At 41.9% G+C, this 27,653-nt stretch overlaps 1 protein-coding gene across 1 annotated transcript in view; it reads right to left on the reverse strand.

Moving 5' to 3' along the window:
• Positions 1-6,340: 6,340 nt before the first annotated feature.
• The window catches only part of KDR (kinase insert domain receptor), a 30,164-nt gene continuing 8,851 nt past the window's right edge, over positions 6,341-27,653 (reverse strand). The window contains exons 11-30 of the mRNA XM_014873514.2: positions 27,115-27,235; positions 26,415-26,523; positions 25,312-25,656; positions 24,269-24,415; positions 23,991-24,122; positions 22,203-22,309; positions 21,638-21,773; positions 21,273-21,377; positions 20,535-20,648; positions 19,231-19,319; positions 17,386-17,542; positions 15,848-15,948; positions 14,371-14,493; positions 14,119-14,230; positions 13,643-13,742; positions 13,421-13,526; positions 12,199-12,350; positions 8,887-8,983; positions 8,687-8,775; positions 6,341-7,856 (exon numbers count right to left, since the gene is read on the reverse strand). Coding sequence (XP_014729000.1) covers positions 7,652-7,856; positions 8,687-8,775; positions 8,887-8,983; positions 12,199-12,350; positions 13,421-13,526; positions 13,643-13,742; positions 14,119-14,230; positions 14,371-14,493; positions 15,848-15,948; positions 17,386-17,542; positions 19,231-19,319; positions 20,535-20,648; positions 21,273-21,377; positions 21,638-21,773; positions 22,203-22,309; positions 23,991-24,122; positions 24,269-24,415; positions 25,312-25,656; positions 26,415-26,523; positions 27,115-27,235 — 2,647 coding nt within the window. The 3' untranslated portion in view covers positions 6,341-7,651. The remainder of the gene's footprint in view (positions 7,857-8,686; positions 8,776-8,886; positions 8,984-12,198; positions 12,351-13,420; positions 13,527-13,642; positions 13,743-14,118; positions 14,231-14,370; positions 14,494-15,847; positions 15,949-17,385; positions 17,543-19,230; positions 19,320-20,534; positions 20,649-21,272; positions 21,378-21,637; positions 21,774-22,202; positions 22,310-23,990; positions 24,123-24,268; positions 24,416-25,311; positions 25,657-26,414; positions 26,524-27,114; positions 27,236-27,653) is intronic.

A 27,653-nucleotide genomic window follows, 5' to 3' on the forward strand; every position in this document is an offset into this window, starting at 1 on the left:
AAGGACTGAAGCTCTGTCCTCTTCTACTGCTGCCAGCATCCACAGCTTTAACTCCTTTAGCTGCCACGTCCCTTTTTATAGCTGTGATGCCCTGGGAGCTGAGTTCAAAATAACCTGAGAAAACCAACCAACCAACCAACCAACCAACCAACCAACCAACCAACCAACCAACCAACCAACCAACCAAATAACCCACCCCAATATGTTTTCAGTCAGCTCTGTCTGTTGCTGGCAGAAAAGATCCCACAGAACACGGGGTAAGGGTTAAGAGTTCTAAGCCAAAGTGAGGGAGTTTCTTTTGGTGAAGAAGCTGCCCAACTCTGACACTTTATGTCAGAGTAAGTGTCAGAGAAATGCTGGGCTGAGCTGTACTGAAAGTATATGTACTGCAAGCACAGCTTGTGAAACAAGAGCTGCCTGAGATGTACCTTGCATTTTTTTACCATGATATTTAAGCTTTGATGAACTGTAATATGCCCAAACCTAGGACTACGCTCTTAAAAAAGAAAAAGCATCATATAAGGAAAAATAAAAAGCACTTCATCAATTTGGATGAGAAATCTGTCACAGACACTTCTGTGGCAAAGATTTCTTTACCTTAGGCTAGTGAATTTTTGGAGTAACTGACAAACATGTTTATGGCATGGTGATTTGAATAAACATATTTATATGAATATATTGATTTGCTTGCAAGCTATGTAGTGGTCAGGAATTTTAATGATGTTTAAGAGTCAGAGGAGGAAAATTTTTAAACATACAGCAATGATTTTCTACAGTTTACTTGTAAACTGTTAATTGAATGCAAAGATTTAAGACTGCAGACAGATTTTGGAACCTTTTCTTCAATGTCTAGGACATCTATCTCATCATGCAAAGCCCAGTTTCAGCAGAATTATAAAGATTCCTCCTTATTTGATTTCAAAGATGGCCTCATAACAGACTCAACAAACTATAGCTATTAAGGGACTCTACATGACACAATATTGATTTCTCTAATAGCTATATAATTATACTGAGAAGCAAATTGCTAATAAAACTCAATAATCCTCTTGAAAAATTAGCAACATTAGCCCAGGAGCAGACTTGAAATGACTAAAGCCATTGTTCTGATAGCATTACCAAACATACATTAATAATTGTATTCCTTTAGCTGCACACTCCCTGCTGTTTTAGTACTTAACTATACTGAAATGCTAAATAGTTGTTGCCAGTTTAAGAAGTTTATCAGACAATATAAAGATGTCTTTGTGATTGCAGTACAAAACTACACATAAGTGCACCAAAAAAGTTCTGCTGGTGAAGTTATCTCCTAAGAGCTCTGTTTATGGGTATTACCCAGAGTTTAAAGAGAGCTTTTATACCCCTGAGTCTTAACTCAGTAAGCAACTGATAAGATAGGCCAGGCTTTCCCTCTGTTCGGCTGGCTCATGGTGGTAAATGGTGCTGCATTTCAGTCATCCAGCCCCTGCCCTCTGCCTCTTATCCCTCCCTGCAGCCAGCCAGGAGCCAGCACAAACATCCTGGGAACAGGGTGATGCTGCACACGGGACACGAGTCCAGCCCAGCCCCTGGAAACCTTTCACCAGCCAAAAATAGCAGCGCTGAGAAGATGCCGGCAAAGCCGGTTCTTGACATTGACTGATGCTGGGCAGCGCTGCGGTCCGTCCGTCACGCAAAACGCTTACCGAGCACACTCCTCTGCCCACAGCCTCCTTCCTCCCCACGGAAACCTGCCTGGGAGCCATGCCAGACACATGTCACCTTCTCACCAAGGGGCCCTAGTCACAGGCTTGGGGAGATGCAAACAGATTTTACAGGAATACTCTGGCTTGAAAGGGAAAGACTGGGGGATAGTTGTCCATAAAATCCTGAATAACACGATGTCCATTGCTGGCTCAGATGCCCTGCCCAACTGATCAGCTCTTAAACCATAGCCTGAACATGGTGAACAGAGAAATAAATGGATCAAGTCTACAAGTGAAACCCTAGAAAACTTCAGGAATTATCCTTCCCAGGAATAAAGGGTCCCTACTTCAGCATGAAATATGCACTATAAAGAAGCCCCTACATAACTAGCTGCAAGCAGTGCTGGTCTTCCAGTCAGACAGTGCAACCTGAAGGCCTCTAACAAGCAAAAAGCCTTTGTTCTTCCTCGGTTCCTGGTGCTAAAGCACAACTCTCCAGGATCTATGCATATTTGAAAAAGATATATACAATTTTTAAAGCTTCCTTTCAATCTTTGGCTCCTCTCCCCTGCTCCATGCAATGCAGCACTACCAAGTCTAGGCAGTGTCAGTCCCAAAACCAAGGCCACTGCTGCCTGCTGGCCCCCATCAGCTGCAGAGTTATCCAGCGTCCAGTACACTGGGAATAAGTGGTGGAAAACAACCTGCCACCTTCAGCCTCAAGTGAGTCTGACAGAGGTAAAATGTGACAGAGAACCTTTGCTGCTGCAGTACATGACACAATGGGGAAGTGGAATATACCAAGAAGTGCAAGAAACTCCAGCAACCAGAGAAGACTTGCATTCCTCTGGTTACTCCCAAATGGGGAGATGCTGCAGCTGAAGGTGTGACTTCAGCACATACAGAGGTTACCTTGTGGCTGACTTCCTGCTAGTGAGCTTGGTGCCAGCAGCACAGACTTTGCTGTGTGCCCCACTATCATGGGGCCATCACTATAGGGCAATGCTGGGACAAGCAGAAGTCCAGGCTGCCAAACCCTCATTGGTACTGCTGCTTAGCTGGGCAGGATGAAAACTACCTTATGTCTCTTTACAACGAGTGGAAATCATGCTTCTGACTGTAGCGTGAAAAGAGACCAAGAGAACCAAGAGAAATAAAACTAAACTATCCTTGTGAAACCATTGCTAATCACACCACTTAGCATGACTATACTGAAAGAGAGAGCAGCATGAAGCCCAGGGAAACAGCTTTTAGGGATGATGAACAGATTCAGTTCTCCTTGGAAAAGATAACTGAACTTCATTTCATTTCATATGTTCACCTTTTGAGAAAGTCTTTTTTTTTTTACCAGAACCTAGGAAACCACGTGGCACTGCCATTTTACCTGGCACCAGAGGCTGTGTCTGACGTTACAGCTGGGTCTGGAAATTGAATCAATTTCCCCCTCACTCCACCCCAAAACTTACAGAGCAGTCATCATTCACCATAACATGTCATCCTAACAAGCTGCAGGGCAGAGATACTTCACATTTGAACCAACTGGAGGCAGCCAGTGAACAATGTCTAGGTAACCAGAACACCCTTCATCACAAATCTGATATGTTTAACAGCTAATTAAACCTGTGTAGGGATTAGGCTTTACATTGTACAGTTTTATGGCAACAAAACCTGAGCTTCCTAAGATTACATTGAGCAGCTCCTTATCTCTGATGCCGAGATGTTTATCAGCACCATATGTTACAAGCTCCTGCTATGTTTCCCAATGACCTTCTGGGACTTAATCAGCCTGAATGTCAGGGGTTGAGGAGCTGAGGACATATATTACAACACAGAATGCAACACTCAGCCAGGCAGAATAAAAATACAGGGCTGAAGTCCAAAGAAAAGGTCTTTGTTGGTTAACTTCTGTCCCTAATAAATTTGTCAATTAGAAAGAACAAACGTTAACTTTGTTTTCCTTGCCCTTGCTGTTGCTCTCTGAGGTCCCATACTGCGAGGTAACACAGGGTGTGTACTGAAGTATCAGTGATGAGGGGAAACCTCAGATGATTCATGGTTTGGGAATGTTTCGCATAAAAATAGCAAATTCCAGCTTTATATCTGGAGGCTATCCATGCTACCCAGTTATGTTTTCCAGCCTTGGAACCATAAAAAGAGATGCCATGAAGAGGAAATTTTTGTCCCCAAAATCAGCAGCTCTGTGATTGTAGTGATTTTAGTCACACACTGCTTTTAAAATTAATAAGCACTCTGTCCCAAAAGTATCCAGGCATGGTCTTTCGGGATAACCACATCAGAAGACATGCAGTATCATCCTAACACTTTTATTCTCATGTGAAATGCACTTGTTTGCAACTGGGGATGCATTAATAAGAACGGCTTAGGCAAGGACTGGATTTGCCAAGGCATTTCCATGCAAACGATGAGATACATTTTACAGTGTCTCTTGCAGGGAGAGGGACCTACCTATCATTCTGGAACACCCCTGCATTCTTCAGGTGGGCTGTGTTTACACTGATAAGAGCTGACATGAGCCATCTCCAAGCCCTAAAACTGCTTATTTCTGGCATGGCTGTGCTTGATTCCCCACATCCTCACCCAGCAGCAATCGCTGTTCACTCTGGCAGTTCCTTTGAACAAGATGAGTCAATCCCATCACTGCTTCTCCTCACTCCAACCCAGCTGCTCACAGTGATATCTCTGGATACGTAATTTCATAGGTGTCCGTCTATTTATTGTAGCTCACTGGGCTCAGATCCAGGTTGAATTTCATGGATAAGGATGCTGATCCAAATGTTGACACTTTGCTGCATGGCTGCAGGATAGAGATAAAGCTGGGACTGGTTTGAAAGGCATTTGCAAATCTGTGCATTATATGTCTGTTGTTTCATTGAAAATATCCTTTTTGGAATCTAAAGCATCCCAAAGACAGATGTGTCATGACTAGGGTTTAGCTGAATGTGCTGTATTCAGAATACAACAAAAAGTCCAGGTGTTTTAAAGGCCATGGTTTAAGAAAATAATTGTGTTGCTGGATGCCAAATATATGAACACATTTATAGAACCTTTGCTTGCTTCTGACAGTGAATATATAGTTTGGGTCAATTTTTTTTTAGAAACTAATTTCCTCTCCTAAAGCAGGTGTGAGCTAGTTGCCACTTTTTCCAGGCATATTTAAAACTATTTGGACCCAGAAGAGAGTTTAATTGGCTGACAAGGATTGTAAGTGTGAACTTAGTAACTGACACGGCCATGTCTTGAAACTTCATTAGTCTGCATTGTGGTGGGAGGCTTTTTTAGAGGCACTGTGAACACACAGGGGAGCATCTGACTGTGTGTATGTGGCACATACTGTGTGTCACACCAAGCTGGAGAGGGACAAGAACTACAAAATGAGATGTCTAAACTGAACATCCCAAACTTTGAGGAATGCAGGTCTAGGGCAGATGGATATCAATGACACATCTCCATCTCCACCTCAGTGGAGATGTGCCAGGACTCTCCAATATATGGCTCATCAAGGTCCTGCCAGTGTCAGTATTTTATGTCCATTGTGTAATAATACATAGAAGAGCATTTTCATTAAAGATACTGAAAAATATTGCAGAAAGGGGATGCTAAAGGGGGTAGCATTGTCTGTTAAGCACATTCTGCTGGCTAGACTCTTGCCTGGGAAGCAAGACAAATGTCAAATATATATGTGAAAACACAAGTCCTTCTTAGAAGCCTTACCCATGATCTAGGAAGCCTCTCCCTTTTTTTCTACCTGACCTCCCTGCTCCTGATTTCCTGGCTGTAAAATGCTTTAGATTAAGGGGGAGCAATGGAGAAACATTTACAGCTTGACATCCCGTAGCCTTGTATTTGGGTAATGCACATAATGTGTAGAAAGCACTAGTCCTATGTTCCACCTGAGAATTTAGCAGTGAGATCTCTCACTTCCTAGACAAATGTTTTCTCCATGCAGTAGCCTGTCTCATTTCAGACTGCAATAAGCCGAATTAAAGTCTGCAATTTGTGGTTTAACTTCCTTTGCAGTGTTTTTTAGCATAAGCTGTTATGTCCCTAGCAGTGGACAGCCTTGCTCTGAGAATGAAAGCCTACACAGTGCAGAAGAGAAAGTCAAAAATTGGACAACAGAGTGAAAAAGTAGGAGCTTTAAGTACAGATTTAAAATAAAGGAAGACTTCAATGCACAAGAGAAGGGACAATATTTAGTCTGTGAGCAGTGACATGGGAGAAACAAAAGTGGGAAAAGATGAATAAGGCTTTAAGGGAAAATGCCACACCCCAGGCAAAAGCCACAATACAATTAGATCAACCATCCCCAAATGAACATAATAAACTCTTTCAGAGGAGATTCAGCTTGTACAAGCAGTTTCTTCCTCTGGCCATTTCTCTAAAGGTGTTTATTGCCAACTGCTAAAAATCACTGAAGTTTCTTTACTACACAGGTTTGTAGACTTGAAACAAGTACTACTTTAGAATCTTCCCTGTCAACAGAAAGCATAAAACAAAAGAAAACAAACCTGCTTGCAGCCCCCAGCTCTAAAAATTTCCAGTCCCTTTTAATAAAGTGAAAAGTTTTAGCTATTAAAAAATGTTGTCACCTTTGCAATGCTACAGAACACTGATACAAAATGTGAATAGTAAAATATCTGTCATATAATATATATTTATATTTTAATATATTACATTTATTTCTACATAAAGAGGCTATAAATACTGTATATGCCTTATATTCATGGTTCCCAGCATTTGACATTATAGTAAGTACAAACAAAAAAATACTTATAAAAATACAAAAAGAACTCAGTAGAAATAGCTTTACATTTTAAAATCGTGTAGTCCTTATTGTGTCTATCAATAGAGTTCTGGGACTACAAGAGCACAGGTAAGAAGTTGTCCAACAATTAGGCACAATTTCATCACTCAGAAAAGATTGGAGCTGCCATGAAACCAGTCACGGATTCCCAAGGCTACATAAACTGAGATCTCTGCCACTGCAAACAGACTTTGAGTTTTCAAAGTGAAAGTGTCAGACCTAATCTGAGGGACGGGGAATGAGATGAGAAGGTAGGGTGCCCTTAGGATGCCCCACCAGAACCACAGTGCTTCCTGTGGTCCTAAAGTAAATGGCATTGCCTTTTCTACCTGTTGCAGAGGCTGCCCAAGTGGTGATCTGGGGGGAGGGGAGTATTTTCTGCAGCAGTTTCAGGCAGCTCAGAGGCAGGTAGGCATCTGGCATGAGTGAGGGTGCTGGGGATGAAAGGGGAGCAGAGCCATCCTCAGAGGTCAGGCATGGCCCTGCTATTTGTGTCCCATCACTTGGCTCAGTGCTCTGCCTTCTCCCTACTAACCGACTTTACTGAGAAAATGCAACTCATGAGGACTTGTACAGCAGCCTTTTTCCTCTGCCAAGGACAGAGACCATCACCCACACCTATATTTAGCCCAGCCTATGTTTAGTCTCAGGCCGTCAGAGTGCCAGAGCCTTGAGCTGGAGGTTCCTTTTTTTGTTTGTGAAGGTACAGGCAAGGAATAACTCTGAGAAACAAGAAGCCAGTGTCATGCTGTTTCCTTCCTGGAGTCCAGCCACAAGGGGAAAAACAAACAAAACAAAAAAAAAAAACCCCACAAAAGCAGGGATGTGCCATTATTTCGTACAAGTAGAAACAGTTTAGTCGAATGCCGTGATGCTGCTGCCTGCATCAGACAGATGCTCGACAACACCAGGCTCAGCCTCTGCCATGGGGCTGGCACACCCCACACACACCAGCGTCTCTTGAGGAAAGAAGCCCAGCCTGGCACGGCACAATTTTGCTGCCAGACGCCTCCGCATCATCTTCAGGAAAAAGAAATGTCTTTTCTCAGTCCCATGGATGCCATCTTGCAATACATCAAAAACCTGAATACCACCAGTCCAGGCAATGAAGGCACATCCCGGGGGGAGCTGCCAGGTTCCCCTAGAGCGGCGCGGGGCTCTCGTAGGGCAGCCCGTGAGCACGGCAGAGCGGGGGCGAAGCCTCCTGGGCACACAAGAGTTCTGTTTCCTCGCTGGAGTACACCGTGGTGTCCATGTCATCCGAGTGGTATCCTGACTGGTACCCGCTCGTCTGGTTGGAGGCCTCGGACATGACGGACTCGTTGCTCTTGCTGGGCACCAGCGTGCTGCAAAAAACAATGAGAAACAGGGCTGAGAGAGCTGTCTTCTGGAGGGCAGGTGGGCGACTCCGGATGGCAGCTGCTTTCCATCACAGCAACAACCAAAGCAAAAGGCTGTACTTAAACCTGGCTTCCAGCCTTTTTAAACATGCATTTGATTATAAGGAGAGACCTTTTCATATGCCCTAACTTCACTAATGCATGAAAAAGATGTTTAATTCTATGACGATCCAAGGAGTTAGATTGCGACCACAGATGAAATGGAGAGAAAGCTTTTAGAGGCTTCACTTCAACTGTGGTGCAACTGTAACTGCAGTATATCTTCATCTGCACTGAAGTTGTCCTGAAAAAAATAATTCCTCAGAAGCTCTCAGAGAGCATACGTGAGGTTTCAGCTCTATGAATGCCACTGTCTTTCCTGTGAACCGCACAATGAAACCCCTGTACAATTCTCTGAAAATGCACCCAGGTACATCCTGAAAACTTGAGTGCCAGCTACTAAAAAAAAAAAAACCAAGAGCTGTTCATCGGTTCAGACATGTGATCAATTGTGTGCACCAGCTCAGTACCTTTGAGGGATGGTTGATGCTATTGCAGCTCATAAATACAAGTCCTTTCTGGGTGCTGACTGAGGCTTCCAAAAGCTGCATTACCTCTCCTCTCCTAATACCAAGTGCAGATGACCAGGCACACAGGGCACAATTTTGCTTTCTGTTTTTGAAAATACTCTAAGAAAATATTTTGTCTTCCAAATAATTTTACAAACCAATCAGTCTTCTGACATACTGCAGAAAAAAGTCATATTCAATCCTATCCTATGTGCAGCCCGACCTTACCTAAAGGGTATTTTCACTTGTTTTTCACTCTCTTCCAATGCCTTTAGCTCTTCAGATGCAAGAACCATCCCACTGTCTGTCTGGTTTTCCTGCAAAAGTGTTGGAAATGCATTAAATGGAAAAAAGATTAAACAAACACACACGCACACACAAAAAAAAGTATCAACAGAAGAAAAGTATGTATAAATAGACAAACTCACCTCCTGGACAACTTTTACAGTGGTCACTAATGGGACATCTTCAAATGTTTTCACACTCGCAGGGCGGCTTTTTCTCTTGCTACCTTGTCGGTACTGACTGCAAAGAAAACAAAACAAAAAAATTTTGTTTCCACCATCCACAACTTGGCTGCAAACAGCATAATGATATCAGAATCCTTTTATCTCTCTTCAGAGAAGTTAATCCTTTTGTCAAAACATATTATGCAAACTCCAAAATATCTATTTATTGAAAGGGATGAATAGCCTAGAAAGTGGCATGTTTCTGACCTTTTGCTCCTGACAATATTGATCTCTGAGCAAATTCTAAGAAATGGCTTTGAGAAAACAGTTTCTTTCCTCAGTTACACTGGAGGACTTCATTTCCTGCAAGCTTTGCTTAGAACTATAATAAACAGAGAAGCCTGGAGCACAGGCATGTGCCTCTTCCTTTGGACTGCACTTCTGAGACCCCTGGCTGGACCTAGGACAACAACAGCAGACTCAGCACACTGCTGCCCTTAAGCTGTGGGGATCAGGACAGGGAGTGCTAAATCGCTCTTGAAGGCTCTTCTCCAAAAGAAGCCCTCTGTTTCAGGATGATATCCATAAAAAATATTGGACAAAAAATAAAATTGATTTTCATGGAGATACTAATACACCAAACAAAACAGCACCCTCAGCTTTCTGCCTAAGTGAATATGGAATTAAATGGATGGTGTCCCAGTTAAACAGGGCTAATGAAGGAAAAGCCATGGAGTTAGTAGAGTAACCTGCATCCACTTCAAGTGCAAAGCTGGAGACTATTAAGAACATCATTCACCCCTTTTCCCAGCTTTGATATGTTGCATCCTGCTTATCTCCAACAGACATTTACTTAAATTGGTTGAGATTTTACAAATTCCTTGAGTAGCCTGCTCATGTGCTCAATCCCACATTAGAAGGTTTTTCAAATATTAAACCCAAGTATTTGCTCAAATAAAATTTGTCCTAATGCTGGGGACACAGAACATTTAACACCCTCTTTGGAGCAAATTTTCATATACTGAAAACTGTGTTCCTATGTTCCCTCTCCATTTTCTCTTCCTAAACTTAACAAAACCAGTTCTTTCAAGCTCTCTGCACTGGCCATGTCTTCTGCTCCTCTGCAGTGGTATCTAATCTATTTCCCATCCAACACGTCCAGGACCAAAACCATCAAATGGACAATCTAGTCCATGCACCCTCCTAGACAACCTGATTTTATACAACTAGAAGTTCATCCACAGCCTGCTTTCTATGTTTGGAAGCTCCCTGTGTGCCTGCATTAAACGTCCACATAGGCATAGACCCGCATGGCCAAGGTTACTGTTTTCCAGGGTGGTGAGGGCAGAGAAGCCCAGCCTCTTGATCTGAATGACCTCCCAAATATGGGAGACCAGCCTCTGCTCAGCCCAGACAAGAGCCAGCCTACAAGGGTTGTGGTAGATGCATCAAAATGCATCTTCTCTGCTGTCATCCAGGTCAATTCTTCTCCCTAAAAATGAAACTTAGATTATTTTAACTTGATTTGTTCTTGACAAATCCATGCCGGCCATTTGTAGTTAATTTGTTTTCCTGTAGGCATTTACCATTATTTATCTGAATGTTTATTCCAGGATTGTTCCTAGAATTCAAATTAAACTGATTGCAGAATTACACTTTTTCTGTTATTTCTAAGAGTAGGCATTATCTTTACACTTTACACTAGCTTTTCTATACCTCACCTGACTGTTTTTAATGACAATCTTTCAAGGTTCAGAAATTGCATATTGCCAAATATGGCAGATGTTAGGAGGTCCTAGTGAATTTAATTTATATCAGCAATCTAAACATTCTTTAATATTCTCCATGTTTTCCCTGTGCCTGCTATCCTCCTCCAGCTTTGATTTAGAGATTATATTTTTTCATAGTTAGTACTTTTGTGAAGACTGAAAAAGACATCTCTGAACAGATCTATCTTTTCCACTACCTGTATAGCAACATCCACGCCTACAAAATAATTTTCAGCTACCAGAACACAAGAATAAAGCTTCTAAGCATGACTTAACCTCCTCTCTTTGCCTCTCCTAGCATGGTTGCCACAAGTGCTTTCACAATCCTGTCACAATGTAAGACAGAGAAAAGATTCAAAGTCTCCTTAAAATGTTGACGGAGTGCTTTTACTTCTGTTCATAACAGGAAATGGGGACCAAGAAAAACCATATAGGAAGTATTAAAAGGGGAAAATATATGTGATGTTTTCAGTGCTAAATCATGCTTTTTTGTCTTTCAAACATGTATCATTCGAACTGCCCCACTAGCAAAACACGGGGTTGAGAGATCAGCTGCAGGACTGTAAGTTCAGCTGCAGTGTGAAATGCATTGTGCCTGTGTAGTCTCTTCTAGGACCACATAAAAATGTTGTCCTGTTCTACTGCCAATCACTGAGAACTCTATCTGTGATGGCTATGATACAAGCAGTGAAGCAGAGGGCTCTTCATGGAAACCACATGAAACCTGCCAAGAGAGTCTGTCTCTATCCTGATGGCTGCATCCATCTCTTCCTACCCTCCTTCTTCTGAGACTGCACTGAAGAATCCAGGGCTCCCAGCATCTCAGTGGCTGCACTGCATGAGAAAATGCCTTTCTCCTTTACCAGAGGTCCCATGCCAGAGGTCCTCAAAGGGTCCAACATAAACCCCTGAAGTGCATTAGTACAAACTCCTGACTGGAAACTCATCTCTGCCATGATACCCAACACCAGCTACCATTGTGGATGCCCTATGAGCCCATCAGAAGCAAGCAGTGGACAAAAAACTGTGACAACACTATCTATGTCATGTTCCTCTTGGCCATCAATTCATGAACTCTTTTCCAATGTTTCACTTTAGGAGCAGAAATGCCAGAGAGGTTATTAATGATAGGTCTATTGTCATTAATATTCTTGGCAGCTGCAACACAAGAACACTATGAACACAACTGAATTGGACCAGTAAAACCTTCTGTATGTTCTGGTTCTTAAAAAACAAACAACAGATATTTTCATGGGTTTTGCTTTTTTTGTTTGTTTGTTTTTGAATGAGAATACCAAGTCTTGAAAGGGTAGCAACATTAAAAAAAAATAAGAAAATCACTAATTGGTGAAGGTAAGAAACTAGCTTTTGCCTACAAAAGCTTTACAAATTCCTTCTTATCCCTATGGAGAAGGTTAAATATGGACCAGGCAGCTGAAGTCTCTTCCTTCCATTTTCCCTTCCCCCAGCATGAACAAAACCTTCCCAGAGGCCCCAGTAGGATGTCCACCATATAAAATACCTAATTCCTGCTGTGTTGTCATAATGGAATTTAGGATCACAGACTTCCTCTTCCTCTCTACAGGAAGCAGGTGAAGTTGGGAGAGAGAGACCTGAATCCTCTTCCATATTCAATGATACTGACAAAGGAAGGACAACGTAGTCTTTACCATCCTGTAGAATGCAGTGAAAAAACACAAAAATTAAATAGGCTACAGAGACACACAGACATAAACAGATACATGCACGTACAGGGAGAATGCATCAGCCCAACAGTGTGAGTGTTTTATTAAACTAAGAACAACATACCAACTTTGCAGGAGCAGCTACATTAAAAAATGGAAGATTAATAAGAACCACTTCGGAGTAGTTCTAAATTTTTTTTAAAATAGATTTTTATATTATATACTGTAACATAATGTGCAAAGTGAACTTTTTATTGACGTCTTTTTAAAAATAAAAGTAGATTTTATTAATGTTTGAATCCCTATGCCACAAAGAAAATGAACCTGATAGCTTAGGAGGGCAGTGTAATTCCCATCATCACCAAGAGGTTAGAAAGGGAGAATCTGTCTAATAGGGAGCACACAGACAAATCCATCCTCATTCATTCAGTGGCCTCATATCTATGGCCCTGGCCTTGCCCACTTCAGTACTAACTGAAGAGGAAGCCACAAGATGGAGAGCTTGGAAGGGAGGCCCATGTCCCCAGCTGGTCACAGTGCTTTTACTGCAATTCCTGCACACAGGCCATGCCTTAATACATTAATTTGCACGGAGCTGCTCACAGGCAATGAAGTTCTTGTATCCTTTTTTTCCAGGATAGCCATTTAAAGCATTGCAGCCCACACCCTCACATGCACTAAGATAACGATCTTTGGCACAGTAAGATCAACAGGAGCTACCTGCTGGAATGTGTCTGCAGCATGCAGAGAAATCAGCAGCAGAGCAGGGAACTGAGCCTGTGCCAGCAACTCCCCAGCAAAGACAGCAGTAGTGTCACGGGAAGCTTTCCTGGCAGGGCAGAGTGGCTTTTGGTTACCACAACACAACCTCTGGGAACTTTACACCACTCTGTGCTAGTCAGAGACCCAACTGCTGGTCAGTAATGGGAGCAGCAGAAGAAGCCCAGGCTCCCTGACAGCTCCAGCAGATAGTACCCGACTATGGAATGCTGTGATGGCTGGCAGGACAGGACACATTCAGCCAGTGGTTTTAGCAACCAGAGAACACAGTTCACATACCTGACGGACATTGGCTTGCAGTAAGTTCCCCAGGTGCTCCACAAGCTCTGAAAAAGTTGGTCTCTGCTTAGGATCTCCATGCCAGCAATCCAACATTGTTTGGTACCTGGAATGACAAAACCAATTAAAATACCAGCATAAAGCAAACAGCACCTATTGCTTGCTCCTGCACCTGCTAGTACTGTGGGGTAAATGTGGGCAGATGGAAGAACAGTTTCTCACATTTCTGGGGTTGTATAGTCTGGTGCTCTCATTCTTGTCCCTTCTTTCAGTCTTCTGCAAAATTCCTCATCAATTTTCACTCCAGGGTATGGTGATGCGCCTAAAATGAAAGCAACAGTAATTTTAATGCATTAGACTCTTAAATTTTGGGATTCATTTTCAAGCAAATAACTTGCTTTGGTTTGTGTTACTAGGACAATTTGGTATATTTGGATGTGCAAACAATTTATATTTACGATGGAAACAGCAACCGACTGAGTAAATGAGGCACATCATCACATACTGAAATTGTATGAAGATGCATTTCAAGCCTATGTTCCTACATTTGCATTTCAAAGAAAATTTTGATGGAGAAGATATACAGGAATTTTTCAAGAAGTAAAAAGAAAATGCTACAGAGGATCCAACAACACTTTGACTGTTTTCTTCAGACTCTTTTTGTTTAGAGATGGCTCAGTAAAAGAAGAGTGACTCACCTAATGAAAATATTTCCCACAGCAGCACTCCAAAGGACCATACATCACTCTGAATGGTATATACTCTATCAAAAATGGTTTCCGGTGCCATCCATTTTAGGGGTAGTCTGGCCTAAAAGCATTTTCATAAACAAAATGGCATCAAAATTTAGCAAAACACTGAGTTTCCAAAAGTCAAGATAAGGGAAAAAAAGTAAAAAGAAGTCCTGATTTCACATCAATTCTATATCAAACACATAATCTGAAACTTACATCTCCTTTCCTGACGTAATCTGGGTCTTTGTAGATGTCTCGAGCCAAGCCAAAATCACAGATTTTGACCACATTATTGTCTGACAAGAGGATATTACGAGCAGCCAGGTCCCTGTGGATGCACTGCAAAAAGAAGTAAACAACTTCACATGCTGCCTGTCGTCACAGCTCTGTCCACAGGGCTGATCTCTTTCACATATGTGCTCTCCTACCCTCAAAGGCCAGATAATTCTTAAAACCTTTTAAGAAAAAGAAACCTCAGCATCAACAGTTGCTGATTTTAAGTGCTTTTTTGATGGTCACAACTGATTTGGCTCATGGAGACTTGTGTTCCCAAGTCCAAACATACATCTGTTTATCCACTGTGCAGAGAGGGCCTTTGAAGTTAGCTAATTAATTATCCTAAGAAGCTGACACAAAACAGGTTCAGATCTGATTACCTTTAGATTTACTTAGGTTCACTCAAATCTGTGTACTCCACTATTTCTCTGAAAAGCACCACACTAAAATGCTGACTTGATTCCAACACAAATTAATCTTTACTACAGAGAAAGAAGTACACATCTCTACCTATGCAGAACAACAGCTTAGTTAACAACCCAAACACTTCAAAACTCAAGCCTTGGTGGCCTGAAGTAAAAAAAAAAATCAGGCTCTGAAAGCGGCTACAGATTTGCTTCTACTATGGATTGAAACAGCAAATTCTGGAAGCAGGTATTTTTACATTTGCACATCAATTGGGATGTATATCAAAGGCAGACAAAAGTGTGTTTTTAGAAAAAAGCTCAGAAGTCTGCTCTTGAACATCTAGCCTGCACTCTAGAGCAGTGTTGTTCTAATAGTGCTTCTATTTTTCTCCCCTTTTCTCAATATTTTTTGTTTCTATACAGCTGCAGGCAATTCCTCACTCTTGCTGGAACTGCCATCCTTTGAAACATGTGCTCTACATATTTAGGCTCAAACCACAGAAAAATACTTCTAGAAGGCCAAAATGCAGGTGAGGTGCTGTTGACTGCCAGGGTGTCCTCGGCAAGAGATTCTCCAAGGAGTTATCCATGAAGCTTCATAGCTGTGTACTGCCTCTCCTCACATTGCCCTTCCAATCCTGGTGCACAAGGTACAAGCAACCTCCTCAGAGCAAAATCCTTTACTCTCATTTCGCTCCTGTTCCCAGGAATTTGTCCCTAATTCTTTGAATTGTCCTTGTAAGTCAGTTCCTCTCCTCCAACCACTCAACCATTCTTCTATGAACTGATGGCCCATAAACTTTATACAGATCACTAACATTTGTGTCAATAAATGCACGGGCTGTTTCCCTCTGTAGTATCAATGATTTGGGTATGTCTTAGAGCAAAAAGAAAACGTTGTGGATGACTGCCAGTCCAAAGATGAACATGCTGTTTCTTTCTATAGACCTACAGCACTACTTCCTGCAGTCAAATAAATAACATGCCACTCTTCCTGAGAAGTTCCTTACTTTGCGTGAAGCCAAGAACTCCATTCCCCTCGCCACCTGGAAGCTATAACAGATGAGGTCCTCCATGGTCAAAGGGTTCTTGCAAAGGTCTTCAGGACCAGCTGCAAAGAATCAGACGAGAGTCAAACATGCCCTTTGTCACTGATTTCACCAATAACTGCTTGCTAGGTAAAAGGCCATCAGAACCTTATGCCACACTGGACTGGAAGAGCAAATCAAGCACTTTTTTTAGCTATATAATTTTCACTAACAACCCATTTTACAACAAACTAGTCTTGTGCAAAACAAACTTTGAGATGAGGGGTTATACCCTAGGCCTCCTTGCTTATTTCCAGAGGAAAGATTTACGAAACAATCCCAAAAGAAAAACAACTGAATCTCAACTCACAAGTTCCTAGCACAGCAAAGCTTTCTGTGGTTTCAGCAGATGAATTTAGAAACCAAGGACAGAGAGGCCCCACCTAGTCCTTATGAGGAAAGAATATGCCATGGGGAGAAACACTTTCATTTGGCTAATTAATGCTAATTTGATGCAGAAGAGCCCTAACCTCATCTTCTAGTGACCTGGAGGAATAATGTACTCAAATATGCAAAGATACCTAGGCATTTAGTTCCTGCTGAAATCACTAACTCTGCGACTTTGCTCAGCTTTTGATTTTAGGCAGACATCTACCAAGAACTACAACACTGGTGGCAGTAAGGGCTGCTTCAGGTCTACTTACTTCTTGTAACATCCCAGCTCAGAGTGGCAATGTCTACACCAAGGAGTACTGGAAAGGGACCAAGATGGTGTGGAAATGTATGAAGTGCATGTGTGACATTATCTATTAGATTGCATTGAAACTGCAAGATCGTACTCCCTGTTCACATACCAGTGTTTTCTTTGCACTAAATTATAATCATAGAGGCACAGGCAGTAGAGCTATGGCTTTTCTCCCAGCTAGTCTGATCCCACCCCTAGGTGAAATTAGCAGCCTCTGAAATGGCAGCACTGAGCATTTCGTGCTGCATCTGCCAAAGGAGAACATGGCAAACGCATCAGTGAAACCACAGCAGAGGATATGTGCATCCTGGGGAGCCTTTGAATAAGTGGATAATTCAGGCTTCCTGTTCCTGACAGACCACCTGGGCAGAGGGAAGGCAAAGCAAGCTCTCTGCTAATAAGTAGTGAATCAAATAGCATTTCACAGTATTTACCTTCTGGGTAAACATTAAGGAAATTCAGTTAGCATGCTGGTGCATCCCTCTCTGCACTGCCTTTGGAGTTTGTACTCTGCAGTCTTCCCGGAAAATATTGTGGTGTTAAACAGACACACCTAGCCAAGCTTTGCACTAAAACCAGACTCTTTTCATACAGGACATTATCTGGGATGGGGCTGAGGGATTTGAGATGCTGATCTAGATAATCCATAGCTCAGGAACTTTGGTCATCCAGAGAGTACCCCGACACAGTTCAGAGGGAGCTTTGGAAATCACAGTCTCCAATGTCAGCCCCACCAATGACACAAGCTCCAACACCAGAAGAAGATGTACCCTACCATCCTCCTCTTCCACATCACTCAGGGACCGCTCCTCCACAAAGCCAGAGCTTGCTGAGCTCTGGCTGCTCGTGATGCTGTCCAGCCGCTGCTTCAGGTCAGAAGAGACATCGCCAACATAGTTCTCTTTCCCCTGCCGAAATCTGGCACATTTGGTCTAGAAATATGAGGAGAGGGTGAGAAAAATCAGAAGCTGAAAGCATGCCAGAAGTTTCTGCTCCCTATGGTCTGTGCCAAGGTCACCAGGGAAGGCAGGGAGAGCAACCCAGGGAAAGCATGATCAGCAGCTCTGCTCCAAGCCAGCTCTGGCTGGGGCACTGACAGTACCAGCAAAACCCAACCCATGGCCATGCAGGTTCACCAGCTGGAGCACCCTCTGCCACTGTACAACACAACTTTCTCCTGCTTTCACAACCTCCCAGCCAAACCTCAACAACATCTCCACATGCTGGGGACTAAATGCACACTGAGGAGCTGGTGTCCTCAGCCCCTGGTGCCCCCCACTTGTGAAACAGACGTGGATAGATGCTGCCAAACCCTCTCACACACTCCAGCTTCTCTGTACTGCTATGGCTTTAAGTCCTCCTGCTACTAAGGCCCTTCTGCTAAACCTCTACCTTGGCCAAAACCCTAACAGCCATCAAAATCTGACTTATTTCCTTCTTTCCCTAAGCCACTGCATGCCTCTAGGGAGAAATCCAGCCCCACAGGTGTCCTCCAAAACATTTCCCTTTTCTCCTGCTTTGGTTTGGTGATTTTTTCCCTGGCAGGGCTGTTTTTTAACACTGCCAAATCCCATTCCCACTGCTTGTGTAAGCAAGGGTCAGCACTCTCATGAAACCCTGTCTCTTCCTTCAAGGCCTCTCAGATATTTGTTTATCTTTTTACCTCACAAGAAGATGCAGTGAGTTGCCTTTGCCAATATAAAATAGTAAATAATGCCTCCAAGAAAAATAACCCCCTGGAGAACCAACAAGCAGTGGGAAGAAGCTCTGATCTAAACACAGCGGCTGCAGGAAGACTCAGGTCTACCAACATGGCAGAGTACAGCCCAGGGGCCTCCCTCTTGGCTGTGGGTGGAAAAGGGTAGGGTCCCCAGGGTGACCCTGAGTGCTGGCTACACACAGCCAAGCCCTTCATACAGCAATCTGACCCTCAGAGGGCATGGATCCTCCAGATGGATGTTCTCCAGAAATAAGACTCCTCTCAGAGGTGCCCAGAAATGAGTTTGAAAATGCCAGTCTCCATCTTCCCACTTCTTTCAAATCAAGGTGCAGAAGGGGTGCTGTGATGGAGGTCCTTTTTGCAAAGGACCCAGGAGGTGGAAAGCTCATGTAAACTCATGAGCTACATCAATTATCCAAAACTATTAACAGCAGAAGAAATGTATAGCCTCGTTCAGCAATGAGCCAAGGGGACAGTAGAACAGATAATCATGTGACAGCAGGTACCTATGGATATCTGATGGATATAAACACTAAGCAAGTAGTGCAGTTATTTAAGGTGGTCTGGAGCTTAACTAAGAAAGGAAAAAATTCAGGCTGATAATCAGAAAAAACTTCCTGAAAGATATAGCCAAGTGTAGAATAGTCTGCCAAAGGAAATAGTGGAAGCCCAGTTCCTTTGCACATTTTAAGCTAACAATAACAAAACAGCTACATTGCAGGGGCCAGGGGAAAGACTAAATGACCTCTGATGTCTTTGCCATCTCTCATTCCCATGAGAAGTACTAAGACATTCAGTGTCCCCAGGGATTGCTGCTTCAGTCTGCACTAGAAAAAGAAATATTGTGTGTGGAAAAAAAACACCAAACCAAACATTTCACTGTTAACCTTGACTCCTTACTTTGTACGGGACAAATTCACTCCTCTTGCTCCGTAGGTAAGCTGACAGATTCCCAAATTTGCAATATTCCACAATCACCATGAGTGGGCCTGTACAGCACATAAAGCAATTCATTAGACCATTTATATCCCACTTTATCTCACAGAATAAATTCTGGCTAGAAATACATACAGTTCAAAGAGCATTCCAATAACCAAAGGCTTTAAAAAATATCAGTAATAAAAAGCACTGAAATTATTTATTTTCTGCTGCTTAAAGGAAGAAAACAAGGCACATAATTTTGAAAATTGTGAGCTTAATTTCATATGTCAAAAAGTATAGTGGCGTGCTTATATTTGAAGTGCCAATAACAGCTAAATTAATTGACATTGTAAGGATGCAATGTAAACATTTGAAAGAACTTCACTGCAATTAACCTCTGCAATAAAATACACATGTGATTATCCATGTATTTTTCTAAAATTTTTTTTACTAAAATTTTAAAACAGGAAACTTGGTTTCAGACATAGATGCCCTAATGTACAATCTAAATATGGTATTTCATGTTCAAATTTACTTCATATAGGCATAAGCTATGGTTAGAAATTTTCATCCTAGGCTCCACATACTGCCAATCTCTATTTTATTATGGAATAAACAAGGAAATAAATATTTATGGATTATGTTTCCTTCAACTACTGACTTCTGCCATGGAACTTTACAAATTGAATTTTCATCCCATGGTAAGCCAACAAGTCAGCTTCCCTGAAAAATTATTACTGAGTTACTTTACATTGAATTTCTTCCAAATTAGTTTGTAGTGCTGGATTGCTAAACAAAACATCTGTCCCTGATTATAAAGTGAAATAGGTTCATCCACTCAGAGCTGGACTCCAAATTGTAATCTCCCCTCCTACACACACACACAGAGGGACCAACAGCCCATCCAAAGACAGAGAGGGCAAGTCCCAACTTGCTGTCACCCTGTAGCTGGCGACAAGAGTAACTTGAAATCTGGTATTAGACTCAGCTCAGAAGTCTGTTACACATAGGCAGTCCACTATAAAGGTGGATCTCAAATACAGAAAAACGAAGTAAAAGAACAACTAAGGGATGGAGCTGTATGGCCTTTATTCCACTCTAACTTCACCTTTATTTCACCTCTGGACCTGCTCACTCTTATCAGATTGTGTGTGTGTGCGTGTGTGTGTTAGAAAGAACTACTCTTTCCAATCCTTAATTTTTAATTTCAATTGGCAGTGCAGCAGAAACGGAAGAAATAGGGTTTTCATAAGCACCTTCTCAATCACTAAGAAGTTACTCACCTCCTGGCTTTGTGCAGGCTCCAAGTAAATTGACAACATTGAGATGATGGCCAATATGAATGAGTATCTTCAGCTCTGACATAAGTGCTCTGTGCTCACTATGGGTTGCCCCTTCTGCACAGGTAAAGCAATACAGGTCAGGAGCATCACAGACAGAAAGGTTTTGCCCTCCTCCCCATTCTCTTCTGGTATTTATCCAGCCCATCAAGTGAGGAGCCCTGTTGGCTGGTAGGCTGTGTCAGCTATGCCAGTACAGCATGGGCTGGAATATGGCCCCCAGCTGCTGGCAGCTCCATTTTGCTGCCCCATTACATCTTCTTTAGGAACAATGTGTCTGGGAACCACACATTTCAACTTTCCTGTGGCAAATGTGAGGCAGTATAATATGATTTAAAGCGAGGAGAAAGCTATTCCAAACTACAACTCAGTTTGGAGCGTGCCTTAGCCATTGTCTTGAGACTTGCAGAAAGCTTCCAGGGAGGATGATAAAGCAAAAATAGACATGTGCAAATTGATTGCAGGGGAAACTTTACAGTCTGAACCTAAGTAGAATTATAAAGTAGTGGCTAGGAAACCACAGCTACATTGCTCCAACTATCAGTGAAGGAAAGGCATGTACTTTCTCTCATCATTGCTTCATGATAACAGCCATTAAGCTAAACTCTTACAACAGTGGGTACAATGGTTATAGTATCCCTGTATTGTACAGAACGTTGAAGTTCTAGTCGTTATTTTTACCTTTAAGCATTTTCACTGCCACTGTTTTGCAGGTAGCAGTTTTGTCAATCCCAAACGCATCTGCTTCTATGACCTGGCCAAAAGCTCCACGTCCAAGAGGTTTACCTTGAAGTGAGAACACAAACATGTGCTTGGAACAGCAGGCAAAAGCTGTAGAATAAATAAGCTACTCCAAAATGAGTTCATGAAGCAGAAATTAACAGAGGACTTAAAATGCAGACAGGATGCATCATATCCTATGGGAACACAGAGCCCACCCAGAGATAATGCAGCATAGCAGTCCTGTGGCGAGCCAGGATCTGAAACATCCTCCAGCAAAGTGCTGGCTGCAGGATCACCAAATGGCTCATGCAATGAAAACTCACCTAGCTTTAGCCGGTCTCTGGGAAACTCCCACTTGCTGGCATCATATGGGAGCCTCTCACAGTGCTCATCTATAGGGACCTCATCAGGATCCATGATGATTGACAAGTAGCCAGTCTTCATGTCCCCTCCGTTGGCCTGGAAAATGGTATTAGTTGCAGTTGCACAGTTTTTTGCTGGCAATGTGCAGGCAAAATGCCATTTTCTCACTTCAGAGCATTTCATTAGTTCCCAGAAATGCCAGGCTACCATTTTGCTACACTGTGTCATCATCAGTGTGATCATTGTTAATTACTTGCACTTTTCTCTCTGTCTCTCTCCTGGGTTTTTTTGTTTTTTTTAATAAACAACACCAGAGGAGACATTTTTCTCTTGCAAGGGCCCGCTTCAATTAAAAAAAAATTTCTGTGCCCCCGGTTCCAGGCAAGAATGTTATGGCATGGAGAGAAAAAATGTGTCTGTTGATTTAAGAACAATGGAAAGAAGCAACACAAAAGGCCTCAAGTCAGCTCTCATTTGTCATGCAAGACCAGTGCTGATAGGACAGTATGAGAATTTTTTCATTACCCGCTTAACGGTCCGGAGGATGATTACAAGAAGCAACCAGAAGAACATGGCAATCACTGCAGTGCCAACGAGGATAATGAGCTCCAGATTTGTTTTCTCTTCAGCGCCTGGGAAGAAATAAATGAATATTTGAGTGATAGTTGGAAGCATATTTGTTTTGTTCATTCATTAAAGTAAAGAATGGAGGTCCTTGTTCTGAAGGTTCGTTTTAAAGTGCAACATGGACTAAGGAAACGAAAGCAAAGCAGAACAAAAAGCTTCGGGGTTTATGTTGGAATATTACAGTTTCATGCTGTTTTATACACCATCCCATTTCTCAGCATCAACTTTGTTCCAAGGGCAGTGTCTGGACCCTTGGCAAATATCAAAAAGTAAAATCCAAAATTTGGAAAGAAATAATTGTTTCAGAATACCAAAAACTAATTACTTTTCCTTTAGAAATCACAGAAACACCCCCATCATATAGAAAATAAAGAGCTGTGAGAATGACCTGCAGAACAATCTCTCTCTTGTCTCTTGACATCATTCAGCTGGGGCATGAAAAATGTGGTTCTACAAGAACACATGATTATAAGGTCTTATTTACAATGTTCCCCTTCCCGTAAAATAGTAGCCACCAGATGCCATTTGAACACGTTTTAGTGCACAGACGCAGCTCTCTTCTTCAGCCCCTGTTTGCCACATCATGTTCCTCTATTTCATCCCTTGCAGCACAGAGATTTTCCTACACAGCAGCACACTCCATTGCATGACCCCCATGAGCTGCACTATCAATTTATTGGAGTGAAATAGTATGTTCTACACAGATTTCAAACTTCTACAGATGTGCCCCAGCCATATTTACCACATCAGCTGAAATCTACATCGATGCCACATGCAGATAATTTCCACCCCATGTAAACATATTGCCTGACATCTAAATACCCTCAAGGGACCTATAAGAATAGCATGATATTGGTTTAATTACCTTAATGGCATGGATCAGACAACCATCCTGACTTTAAAGACAGAGATTTGTAAAGGGCTCAGTTATTAAAATATGAAAATGTACTAATATCAAGAGCAAGGAGCTTCTGGTTTGAGGCTTCTTGTTGCAACTCTTAGTGCAAAGTCCATCATGGTCCCACCTACCCACACTGCAGACTAATCTCTTGCTACTATTTACTGTTTGCCATTGAAACTTGTATTTTGGTGCACCACAATAGGATTGGAACAAGTGAGAGATGGGTCTCACAAATGCTGCTTTCATAGTGTGGCAGACCAAGGCTGGAGTCCCCTAACTCAAAATCACTGTCTGTTTCACTGAAATGGGACAGCAATCACAACACACTGCAAAAGATCTTCACTATGTTTTCCTTAGATGCTGTGAAACCAATGACATAATTTAAAAAGGTACAACATACCTTTTTAAATACCTTTTTTACTATGCTAAAAAACATAGTATGACAATTACGTTACCTAGACAACAGAGATGCCCCAGGATATCTACATAGCTTGTTGTATGGGTTTGCACATAATATAGATTGGCAGTTTTCTTTGCAACCACAACTTAGATAGATCCAGTTTTTGTTGAAAAGCTCTAAGCAGCATAGTGGAGAAGAAAGCATCAACCTCAACAGCTCAGGTATGACAGCTACGACAGCACCCAGTTTGAACTTGGTAAGAATGGTCAGGACTTTTCACGAATTTCATAGTATATTTTCAGATCTCCATCAGGTTAGCCAGTAGATTTTCCTTCTAGTTATTCTAAAGATTTTATGCACAATCTGGAAAGAAGCTAGCACCAACCTTCCACTGAAAAAAAAGCCACTGCTTTGCTGCATCCGAGGACATTGCATGCAAGGCAGGTGTACAGCCCTCCATCTTCTTTCCTCACTCGACGGATGGTTAGTGTTTTGTTCCCATCTTTCAAAACAATACCTGGGAAAAAATTACGATTCTTAGTTTTGCTATTTTTATGCCACTTTTTGTTAAGAATTCAAAATGAAACTTTTCGTGATGAAAATCAGCAGTCAGACCCACAAAAGAAAGCATTTTAATGATAATAGCAAATGAGCAATCCTCACCTGAATCTTCCACAAGTGTCTCATTATTTTTAAACCACATGATGCTTGGAGGAGGAATGCCATTCACTGCACATGACACTTCTATAGTTTCACCAATATTTGTTGTTTGATTTTCCAGATTTCCAACAAGTGTGGGTGCCATGGGCTCTGTTGGTTTGAAAATACAGTAAAATTACTGACTATAGAGAAAAAGATCAATTTTGTTTTCAGTAGTAAAAGTTCATGTCCCAGTAACAAAGTCTCAAATCCTTTTATTACACCAAGAGCCACAGTGTTCACGTTAAGATTATAGTTAACTTCCACATGACACGAAAAACTTATAATATCCAAGAAAATTTCAATAGTATTGAAATAACCTGCTTTAGATGATTTAATTTGTAACTGCTCAGGCTGCTGAGGGAAGAGGGAGTAGCTGAGAAATTGCTTCCCTCGATTTCTGTGTCTGGAGTCCTTATGAGGGGTTTGACACTCTTGGTACATTAAATGTCCATTTGGGATAGGCCATGACCATGTGGAAGTGTTTTCCTGAATCTGCCTAATTAACCTAGACATCTAGGTGCCAAAGCAAAGTTATCACTATTTCTGTGAAATGGTACCTGATTATCAGCCTGCATTGCTTGTGCCTGAATACCAGTATCACTCATGGCAGTTTTAAATTATAGGCACTACTCTAAACTGGAGAGTCAATCACACAAAGCAACAGCATTAATGTTATGAATACACAGCTACAGAGAAAAATATGTTCTGAAAAGTAAAGCTGAGAAGTTACTGAGCTAAACACGTTACTTCAGCAGAAGCCAAACACATCTCTTTGCACAATACAGTGGCTCAGTCAGTATTCCCTCGCTGGCATTAATGAAACAGTCCCTGCTGCCTGGACAAGCCCCAGAAGTGTGTGTTACAACAACTGGTTTAAATCTATTTAACAAACTGAGTGCACCATTAACCAAACACATGCAAAGCCTAACGTACCAAAAACTGCCACTACTGCAATTGTTTTCGTACACAACCACTCATTTTGCTTCAGAGTAAGAGATCTGTACCTTGAACAGTGAGGTGCTTCACCAGGCAGTGCTGTGTTTTAGCCTTTTTGTCCTGAGCAATGCAAACATAATCCCCTCCATCTTGGAGGGAGATGTTACGAAGGATGAGCTCTAAGGTGATGTTTTCACCATTGGTATTTGAAACTGTCTCATTCAGCTTCTGGAGAGCATTGAGGTTCTTGCAAACAGGCATGGGCAGCCCTCCAAAGGGAGTCTGTGAAACGTGAGCACTGAGTTTGTACCATGACAGCTTCTCAAAGGTGAATTTGTCTGCTGTGCATCGCAAGGACATGTTATCCTTCTCTGTCAGTTGACTCTGAGGCTGGAGATTGATTTCAAGACCCCCTGCAAATTGAAAAAGTAAAAGAAATTTTTTTTTTTACATTTTTACAATGTGCATTTTGTGGCTAACATTAACTTGAAAAATCAGTGGAAACACTGATTTCTGTCATTCTATCTGGCTGCAAATAAGGAAAAGACTGAAAAAGATCATTAAAATCAACCAGCCAGTCAACTAATCAATTACCTAAGGAGTACAATCTCATTAAAAGCAATACTTTTCAAATGGATCAAATGAAAGACTGTGTAATGAATACAGCTGCTTTTCTTGTAGAAACTTACAGCAACCCAAGATGATTCTTAGCACTGTCTTATAGTTCATTTTTAGATTTGGATTAAAACAAGATGTGGGCATGTGAATATGGGAACTGATTGTTCAGGAGATAGAAGCCCTTTGCCACTGGTTTTGAACATTTTAGCCTTAGCTCTTACTGTGTGTCTTTACTCATTTTGTGACAGTACTATAATTTCTCTGTTGCGCTTTTAAGTGACTGCAAAAGCTCAACAGTAGTCACTCTTGAGACAACAGCGCCCATCTTGCATCACTTTCACCGACCTGCCATTCCACTGAAGCAAGCAGAACTAATCACTTGGCTGAAATTAGTGGCAACTTTAAAGACTGCCTAAAGAAAACCTTGAGTAAACCCAAAATCTGAAAGATTTAAAGGATTTCATAAAGGACAGGAATCAGGTAACATCACTGAAGCATTAGCAGACAAAATAACATTAATTTAGCATGGCTGTCCTTGGCAGGGTGCACTTACTGGTCACATGGAAGGAGATCACTCTCTCACTTGACCCAGCCCTGTTCGTAGCCATACATCTGTACAAAGCAGACACATTCGCTGCTTGAATCACGAGGGTGCTCACAGTCTACAAAAGAACAATCAAGCAATTTCATACCACATCAGTGCTAAAGTAATGCCCAACCACCTCACAGCTCAGCAAAGGGCTCTGCAGATACCTGCACAACCAAAAATCCTTCCAAAGCACAAATCCATGGCATGGCAGAAGCACAGTCCCTCTCTGAAGCTTACATTTGTGTCCTTAAGTGTGTAAAAATCAGGTAACAGGAAATGTGAAGAAGCAGAAGATGGACTTTGGTATATGTGTTAAAAAATGCTGCACCCACAATTTTTTCTGCCTTTCAGTCTTTCCAACTTGTATTACAGTTAATTGGCAATATTAACTCATCTAACTTTAGACCTCTAAAAGGTAGTTTTTGAAATCTAAGTCAGTTATATTCCTCAATGGACAGTCACTTTGGATCAGTGTTCAAAGAACCTGCAAGTGTTTATCTCTACCTCTTGCCTTCAGCAGGAGCTTGCCTGCCTAGCTGAGAGTAGATCCCCAAGTTTAACAACCCGGGTGAAAAGAGTCTCATCTCTAGTGATGTATTTCCAGACAGTGGACTGCAGAACAGAGTTAATCATCCCCAGCCAAGAGAAAAGAAAATGTGCTCACCTTTGTTTTCCCAGCAATAGTAACAACCCGGTGCTTAATTTCAACCTGATTTCCACCCTTTCTCTCTGAGATCACTTTCCATTTCTTGCATGCATATGGATTGGCTCCTGAGCGAACTTTCCTGAAATGTAAGTAGAGACACATGCATTAGATAAGAGGAATATTTGCCCTTCAAGAGAGGTATTTTGGGTTCTCCTTCTAATATACAGATCTTTATAAATCAGATGCATCACTGGCCACAGCTTGCATCTGTGAGAGAAGAGTATGCTTCTGGAATATTTCTATTAAATTTTACCCTATAACCTCCTGAGACCTTCATGCTCTTTAAAGTAAAGGACCCCCAAGCCTAAAGGTGAATTTCCTAATTAATCTGCCTGTGTCAGCTTAGTTGGGACGGTTGGGGGAAAGCAGCTATTCTGGGAACAAACCTCCATTCATAAATGGTTGATTTAGTTCAAAGGAAGACAGAGAGACATAAAAATCGCTGAACTCCCTACAAGAATTTCTTGAGGACAGTAGCCATTGTGTAGGAAGCAACC

The sequence above is a fragment of the Sturnus vulgaris genome, chromosome 4 (genome assembly GCF_052056855.1).
Source record: "Sturnus vulgaris isolate bStuVul1 chromosome 4, bStuVul1.hap1, whole genome shotgun sequence".
Lineage (NCBI taxonomy): Eukaryota > Metazoa > Chordata > Aves > Passeriformes > Sturnidae > Sturnus > Sturnus vulgaris.